At 38.2% G+C, this 9,021-nt stretch overlaps 2 protein-coding genes across 2 annotated transcripts in view; one reads left to right on the top strand and one right to left on the bottom strand.

The window, feature by feature from the left end:
- Nucleotides 1–3,456, top strand: part of mllt1a (MLLT1 super elongation complex subunit a) — a 24,877-nt gene extending 21,421 nt beyond the window's left edge. The window contains exons 9-10 of the mRNA XM_016273097.1: nt 908–979; nt 1,064–3,456. Coding sequence (XP_016128583.1) covers nt 908–979; nt 1,064–1,258 — 267 coding nt within the window. The 3' untranslated portion in view covers nt 1,259–3,456. The remainder of the gene's footprint in view (nt 1–907; nt 980–1,063) is intronic.
- Nucleotides 3,457–4,298: 842 nt separating this feature from the next.
- LOC107585915 (long-chain-fatty-acid--CoA ligase ACSBG2-like) overlaps nt 4,299–9,021 on the bottom strand; it is a 6,718-nt gene continuing 1,995 nt past the window's right edge. Inside the window, exons 2-6 of the mRNA XM_016273096.1 lie at nt 8,283–8,525; nt 7,984–8,201; nt 7,699–7,838; nt 5,699–5,945; nt 4,299–5,579 (exon numbers count right to left, since the gene is read on the bottom strand). Of these exons, the coding sequence (XP_016128582.1) occupies nt 5,461–5,579; nt 5,699–5,945; nt 7,699–7,838; nt 7,984–8,201; nt 8,283–8,525 (967 nt within the window). The 3' untranslated portion in view covers nt 4,299–5,460. The remainder of the gene's footprint in view (nt 5,580–5,698; nt 5,946–7,698; nt 7,839–7,983; nt 8,202–8,282; nt 8,526–9,021) is intronic.

Genomic DNA, 9,021 nt, shown 5'->3' with positions numbered 1-9,021 from the left:
GCGCTGCGCATCCATTCAAATGAACTGAAAAATATCACAGACCGCTTGACGGAGAAAGAAACTTTGAAGCGCTCAGTCAGAGTGTTCTGTGACTGTGAGTGAAAATATATCTGTGCTAATCATATACTCAGCCTCCAACTCACACATTGGCGAGTAAAATTCTCAGATTTTAACAACAGTTATTGAGCCTTTGTGCAACAGTTATTGAGCCTTTCTTTTAACACTGTTAAATTTCAGTTACTGTGCATGTTAAAAACTAAAAGTTTTTTTACGCCCTTGTTCTGTTCTCACAGACACCCGGTAGCAAGTAACAAAACAACATTAAACTCCTGCAAGAAGATAAAGTCCTTTTTGCAAAATCATAGACATGTATTTACAAATCAAGTATAATGGGAACACAGAATGATCTTGGAGAGAGCTTTACCGAGCTGACTGCTGTAACCGAACGTGACCAGGGTTTAAAGGCTGAACGAATGACTGACAGCCACAGCGGAGAAAAGAGTTTGTGTGAACTTTAATGTAAGGACTTAAATATTCATATGTAGCTCACATTAAGCTATCGTATGGCTTCAGAAGTAACACAGGATAATACACAATAAAAAAAAAATAAAAATGATCGGATTTGGATCGGCCCTCTCTGATCCAAGACCGATACCCGATCCAAGAAAAATGACAGTATCGGAGCCGATATCGGATCGGCGCATCCCTAGTTGTACCTAATGTCCATTCAGTCAGTGCACAATGCAAGACGTCATGTTGCTAATACTAGTTTGTAAAACTATGGGTGATGTTAATAGTTTCAGTGCTAATACAAGCTTTTATGTGTTTATATGTGTCTTTAGAGTAAAACCAGACCTTCTGTTCTCTTGTTCCTGACATCTTCCTCTCCTCTTTTTTTTTTTTTCAGGCGTACACTGAAGAGCTGGTAGACCTTCATCGCAGGCTGATGGCGTTAAGAGAGCGTAACGTTCTACAGCAGGTGGGTGTTTGCGTGTGAATTGAAATAGCTTGCGTTTATGTAAAGGCTTTGAATAAAAACCATTGACCCGTTTCCTGCCTCCAGATCGTGAACCTCATCGAGGAGACCGGACACTTTAATGTCACCAACACAACTTTTGACTTTGACCTTTTCTCATTGGATGAGTCAACTGTCCGTAAACTACAGAGCTACCTGGAGGCCACCGTGCTCCTCCAGGAAGTCCATCGAGACTGGGGGGGACGGGGGGAGGGCTGCCCTTTTTCACATCTTTTGTCCTGAGAGAGGGCTGCAAAAGGTGAAAATCTGTTCACAGGAAATAAAACCGTGGGAAATCACGAAAAAAGGAGTGAAACGTACAGTATTTTGAGGAGGAAGTGCAGCTATGTACCAACACTACAACACTTCTTCTCTCCTCCTCAATATCCTGTTGGACATAAAGTTATCTTCTTAACGGGGCCAGAACTGCTAGAGGGTCATATTCGAATCAGCCGGAAAGAAAAAAAAGTCTCCCTGTAGCCATACACACTGATGCATCAAGGGTTGCAACCTTTTATATTTTATTTTTGTACCAATGTTTTTCAAGGTATTTTTGATTGTGGTCGGAAAAGGAAGCCCCGCACGCCATGAATGTATCGCTTTTTATCCTCTAGTGCTAGACTTAGTGCCTTTTTCACACCATCTCATTTGTGCTCTTAGGAATTACAGCAGTGTTATCTTTCACTCCGAGTTTAGTCAATCCTTCTGTATATGTGGGATCCCTGGATATCGTCCCAGGGTGATTCTGATTTGTATGCCAATCTGTATCAATCCTCATTTATGTGTTCGCCAAACGGGCCTTAGAACTTAAATGTCGTGCATTGCTAGTGCAGCTTGTGAAAGTATTTGGAAATCTGTGTTGATCTCAGTGTTTTCTGTCATCATGTCTGGTTTATTCATTAGACTAAGCGGGAGAGACAAAAGAAAAGGACGAGACGCGCTGTTTTCCTCTCATGTGGCCCCTGAAACAGCAGTCTGTAGATTCACTGTGCTTCTGACTCTGACTCTCTCTCAGAGCGACTATATCTCGACTTCACTGACTTCACCTCTGTGTCCATTGTTATGCTAATAGCTTTAAGAGGCTCCGTGGCCTGAGCTGCAGACCACATGCCCTTAACTTCACCCTGCGAGAGTCTGGGAGTGTCGTTTGCACGAGTTTTGAATCTCCAGCTGATTCGCCTGAATGTTAACGAACAAAAATGTTTATGGCTTTGTACTGATTTAGCATATTTGTGCGGTTTTCAACGAGAGAATGCTTGAGTGTCATGTGTGTGAACTTTTGACTCCCAGTTCTTGGTGTGTGAACTTTAACCTTTGACCGGATACTGGTTCAGGTCAGCCTGTCATAAAGAGGTGGGACACGAGGCAAAGGGGGTTGAGTTCAGTGAACTTGAGTGGCAGCTCTGAAAAGAGCACACCCGGTTGTTGTTGCTGTTTTTTTAAACATTATTTGAGGGGGTTATTTTTTATTTATGTACCTCTGCACTTTTGGCTTTGTTGACTCAAAGACTTAATTGTCTAAATTGTATTTTTAATAGTTTTATACAATATTTACATGCAATATGATATTAATTTGTCAATTATTGTCAAGAAATGCCAGTTTTTATGGAATTTTAGTTTTTCTTTTTTTTTTCCCCTCTGTATCTGCACATTATATCCTCATAGACTGTTAAACGTGACCATCAGAACTTGAAAATGTTACTTCAGGCCAATTTATGAGTTCATGGCAGGGTGTGTTTGTATATCAGAGTTGAATTTCTACAAGTTGACATCTAGCATCTGTTTTGTTGTAGCCTCATTATTATCCACTACAAGGGGAGGACTGCAGATTTGCGAAATGAACAAGTATTTGTTAATGTATTTGATTTAAACCGAGCTGAAAAGCTGGTTTGCTTGTCTTCGAGTGGTTTTGTGGCACTTGTCACGGTTAAACAAGCTAAGCTCTTTTTTTCCCCCAGCAGAAAAGTGGAGAACCTCTGTGTTTTGTACATGGGATGCAGCAAAGTAACACTAATGGAGGGGCAAATATTTCAGACAGTCACTTTACACAGATACACATGTATAGTAGACAGTGGGCGTCTTATCTACAGGAATCTGAGGAAACATTAATCGACGGTTAATACGGCATCATTTTCACATAGTTCGCTTGCAGGTTCAGAGAGCTGTCTTTTGTCAGTCAGTGGTGGTTTTATTTGTGTTTGTGAGCGAGGAAGAACTTGCTGTATTTATCCGTGGGGTTTGGGGAGGTCTGGGTTTTTACATGTACTGATAACGTGACAGAAAACCTTCCGTGATCTGAACAGAAGAGTAACCTTTAGTATGATGTGTTAAACTTGGCATACGATGCCACCATGTGGCCATTTGATGCAAGTTGTAATAAGGGCAAAAGTTGTTACTTTTTATGTTTTTATTGCAAAATCATATTATGAATAAAGTCAATTGAGTACTGTTCACAGCGTCTTTTATTACTAGTTTCATTGTTGGGAGCCATCTAAACTGCTTAATCATCTATAAATCTCAGGTTAAGTATTGTATTACAGGTACGTTTATTGCGTTTTATTTTATGAATATTTACAATTATTTATTTGATGAAAATTCAGGTAAAACGGTAATATTGTGACACCTTATCGCAATTTAAAATGAATGTATTTAATGTTTTTTTTTTAAAAGTAATTTATTCCTGTGATGGATAAGCTGAATTTTCAGCAGCCATTAGTCTAGTCTTCAGCGTCACATGATCCTTCTAATCATCCTCATACTTATTTGGTCGTTAAGAAACATTTTATATTATGTTCTGCTGCTTAATGTTTTTTTTGTAGAAACATACATTTTTAAAGTATTTTTAGTTGTGCTGTCAAATGATTAATCGCATCCAAAATAAAAGTTTTTGTTTACTTATGTGTGTGTACTGTGTATATTTACTATGTGTATATATTAATAGACACATGCATGTATATCTTTTTTGAAAATATTACATGCATATATGTATATTCATATAATTCATATTATTTATAAATATATTTCATGTATAAACAACGTAGCTCTACCTTCATTCTCACCAATTCTGATTGAGCAAACAACTTCTTCAACGTCTCATTTCAAGCACAAATTAAACAAAGTCTTCCTATGCTTACAAAGTGCCTCGCTGTGGTCATGCTATGCAGTCAGAGAGTATACACACTACCAGGTCCAGTATTTGAGGAAAGCTCTTTAGTGAGTTAAAACTAATCCATTTACAGAGGGAAAATCATTTCTTTGGATTTGCTTTAAGTGATTTGCAGTTGTTTTTGCACTTGACTGATTAAATAGCACTTCCCAATTCACAAACTTTCCAAAGTTCGATCATTTAACCTCTTTGATCAATCCATATGCTTTTTCTATATTGCATTGTTATCATTTTTACTATGCAGTATACAATTGAAATAAAATCAGTTACATTTTTGGTCGAAATATACTTTCTGCACATGCAAAGCAAAAAATAATGCAATACAGCTTGGCGAATCAAATTCTGACCTCCTCACACCAGCTTCTTCATTTCTTCCCTTTTTCATTAAATAAATATTAACCTGTTCTCTCAATCCATATTATATGGTTTTTCATAAAGCTCATGCTGACACGAGACTGCATGACATCCAACCTCTTGCTACTTTGAGGATTGTCAGAGTGACGCACCAAAGCATCAAATCAGAAAAACAAATGTATGCAATATGTATTTACACTATATAACAGATTCATTTTACAAAGAATTCAAATGACAAAATTAACCAACTGCATAAGCGAAACAAACATTCAAATGACACATTTGGTTACAAAAAAAACATACAAACAGAAACATTTATGGCTTATATGGAATGGGATTCTTGCTAAATGATCTTCACAGAATGTCTCGAGGTTGTTCCTTAACAAACACCTAGTTTCCTTTAAACAATCAAGTGTTTTTGGTGGCAGCAGTGCCATTGACGAAAGAGCACAACCACAAAATGCTTTTCTCAAAGTATTCAGTCATCCCTGATGTGTAAGCTTGCTTGTTAGGTATTAAGATTTCACAAACTTTGTTGATAAATTTAACCATACATTAACTGCTATCTCTGAACACAGACATTCAAGTCACCTGCACTTACATATAAATCAAGAACATGGCTTAAAAGACACCCTTATAATTAGGCAAGAAAATAAATAGTAAATCGCCACAAAAATAAAAAAAAGTCAAATTCACAAATGGCTTTTTGTTTTTTATAAACATGTTTTCCTTCTTGCTATAAAACAGAAAAATGTAAACAGTATGAAATGAACAACAATTACAAAACCCTGAACAAATATTAACTCAAAAATGGACAAGCAAAACAAGGTCTGAGTGGTGTTCCTATGTAAGTGTGTTTTTTAGACCATGTCAGTCCCTTCGTCTCCTATCTCTGAAGTGGGTGACAAGGCCTTTTGTTGGACACCTATTTAGGAGGCAGAGGGTTGTCTGGGGTGGTTGGGGTCAAGACTTCTTTGTAAAAGTTCTCAATCTGTTCTTTGTACATCTTCATGACCACTGGCCTCTTGAGCTTCATCGTGGGACCTGTGAGAGAGAGTTTAAAACAGCTAAACAAACAGCCTCTATAGACTTTAATCAACATAAAAGCCTTACTCACAAAAGCCTTAAATAACACACAAAAAGTTAATTACTAGGAAACGTACCCAGCTCTCCGCCAGGGATAGAGAAATCCTTCTCCAAAACGGTCCATTTCTGGATGCGCTGGGCGTTCGAGGTGGCTTTCTCGTTGACGCGGTTGATGCCTTCTTGAATAGCCGCGTATACGACTCGGTCACGGCCACCGGCGATCTCGCTGACTCGTGTGGAGTTGCTGCCGAGTTTACTACACAACTCCACCGCCTCAGGAGTCAGTTCGTCTTCGGGAGTGCCCGTTTCGTTGTTTACCTGACACTGAGAGCAAAAACAGAAGAGCCATAAGCATTTTCTAACGGTAAGTTATGTATATTGGATTAAATATAAATACGTCTTTTATTAAAACATTTCCCCGTCAATATGTAACGTTAAATCCAGTTTAAGTCTGAGTGTGGAATCATGGGAGTTGTCGTCTTCATCCCCACAGCCGATGCAATCCGATGGGACTCGGTCAGAAATCATGTTCATGGATGAGCTAATGATTTATTAACGTCGTAGAATGAAGCAGGGTGAGGCTGAAAGCCGTCGAAGCGAAACGAGACCACTGAACGAGCGTGACACACGGCTCGAAAGCAGCGGAGCTTTTATTATGCCACAGTCAACCGCTTCCGTTCCTTCCGGTCGTGCGTATGTGGGGAAAAAAGCAGCGCTGTTTTATCATACTAGATACATTTGAAAGTTCTGTTATTATGCTACTCTGTGCGGTCGTCACCTGTCTAATAAAACGCACAACATATTAAAGCGTCTTTGGTGTTTCCATGTTTTCTACAAAACCGGAAATCGCGGGGTTATGACGTCATTAGCAGGCGACACAATGCCACTATGGACACGCTCCGTGTCACTAGTTAAAATTGCTTATTTCTCTGGATTTAAACATTCTTCCAAACATTTGGGATAATGTAAGTACACAAGTCAGCAAAATATATAACACTGTTCTAGTGGTTTTTGGATATTTTAATAAAAAAAATCTTACATATTGAGCCTTTATCGTGTTCCGACGGCTTTTAATCAGGTGTTCCGAATACGTGCTATGCAGTTGCTAGGGTTTCTCTTAATTTGGTCTCTAGAAATGATGCGGTTCCCTCATTTTACCGTTTTTTTATTGTCCACTGCGTAAAAACTGTAAATCCAGTGTCTTAGAGAAGTAATATCACATGTACTCAACAAATTACACCATTTTTGAATCATTATTCATATCAGAATACAATGGTACGGGACAAGTTACACACCTAAGGAAATATTATATGAGCAACATTAAATATTTATTAAGTATATATTATAATAATAGTGCTCACTTGCCTTAGCAAACGCCACTAATTAGTTAAATCTTTCAATTTATAAACGGATTTTTTAAAAGTATTGTTGGTTGCCACTAGGGGGCGCAGTGATGCCGAGAAAAACCGCAGAACATGTAGTTACACTCTTTGTCCACTAGTTAGCAGCGGCTTTACGTTTATGAACGCTGTTTGATAACACTTAAAACATTTATCACTTGATCATACTGATATGATCTCATTAGCGTGTAGTAAAAATGTACTCATGCATCTTTAAAATGAGTGTTATCTCTCAGTAAACTTACATAACCCAACTCTCTTTGTGTAAGAGCCCTTGGATGAGATGTTCTGATTAGATTTACAGCATTCACGTTCAGGAGAGCATGACATCGGCCAGGATTACACAAGGTGGCCATTAAAAATGAATCAATAATTTTTTTAGTCATGAACTATGTTTAACAATGTTTCCTAAGCAGGCACAATGCAACAAGAGGTTTGTCTTAGTTATCGGAGGAAAAATCACCGCTGATGAGATTTTGGTGAAAAAGAGTCACTTAGCACTAGGCCACAGAAATATAAATCAAACATGACACTCGTCAGTCATGGTTGGTTAAGAAAGAAGCTCAGATGTGTGGATAAGATCACTTGTTGCTCTATCACATTGTACCTGGTTAGGTTAATAGTGGACAACCTTAACACAGAGGTTTATATTGTGGTCATCTGCCCTGTACTGATACCTTAACGGTGAGCAGCATGGAGAGGAACTTTCTCTTGTCTCCGATAAGCATGGCATTGCTGATGAGCGGAACGGCCTCTTTAACAGCATCCTCAATGGGCACTGGGGGAATATTTTCACCTCCGGCTGTGATGATCAGTTCTGGGATACAAACATAAACTTCATTACATGCACCAGACTAAATCACATTGAAATCTGTGTACTAGTGAAATTATAAACTGCTCAGTGGTTTCAGTTCCAGTGAATAAGAGGAAGTACAAATCTGTTTTTGATTGATGGTCATTACCTTTAATGCGTCCGGTGATAAACAGGAAGTCATCCTGGTCGTGTTTTCCGAGGTCACCCGAGTGCAGCCAGCCATCTGCATCCAGAGCCTCTTCGGTTTTATCGGGCATGTTCAAGTAGCCCATGAACACATGACGACCCCAGAAACAAATCTCTCCATTGCCATCAACGTCAGGGTTGAAGATCTTCGTCTTGCAGCCTGGAATTACCTTTCCACAGCTGAGAATACAAATGAGAAATAAACTAAACGTTAAAGCTGAAATGATTAAACTAGCTTTACACAAATGAAGGTTTCAGTACCTGGTGAGTCTGAAGGCATCGGGCAGTGAGATGGTGTGCGGTCCAGAGCTCTCACTCATGCCATAGAGCTCAAACAGAGGAATGTCCAGACTGAGGAAAAACTCCAGCGTGTCTTTGGTTATGGGAGCTGCTCCGGTGTAGCACCTCGTACAGCGATCCAGCCCCAGCGCCTTCCGAACCTTCCGGAACACCAGACGCTTCGCCAGTCGATAGTTTAATGGCTTTCTGGACAGGCTGCCATTACTGAGGACACAAGACCATCTCTCTTTATTAAAACAGCCTACCATTTATACTAACATTATTTCATGTTATAACATTTCACTAAGTGATGTATCAATATTCATAACTAATCTGATTTTTTAATTTAATATCGAATTTAATTTATCGAATTTAATATAATTTTCGATTTAAATCAATATTAGCAGAATAAAAGTTTGTTTTAAAAGTTAAAAGTCTTTAATTTATTAGTATTTATTATTTAGGAATGAACTCTGACATCACAAATATTCTAAATATAATAAATATTTTACTTTTATAAAGTAGTATAGGAATGTTTTTTTTAATGATTTAAATCATTAACATTTTTTAAATGTTTCAAATTTCTAAAACGAGATTCAGAATAGATAAATTAAGAAGCCGTATTTTACTTTTTTGTAACATTGTATTTTTCCCCACTTAAGTCGACTTGCCTAGACCACTTTATTTTGCATTTCTCTAATTTATATATATATATATATAT

This window comes from Sinocyclocheilus grahami, unplaced genomic scaffold (assembly GCF_001515645.1).
Source record: "Sinocyclocheilus grahami isolate Dianchi unplaced genomic scaffold, SAMN03320097.WGS_v1.1 scaffold75.1, whole genome shotgun sequence".
Classification (NCBI taxonomy): Eukaryota; Metazoa; Chordata; class Actinopteri; order Cypriniformes; family Cyprinidae; genus Sinocyclocheilus; species Sinocyclocheilus grahami.
This window is presented reverse-complemented; position numbering and strand designations above follow the sequence as displayed.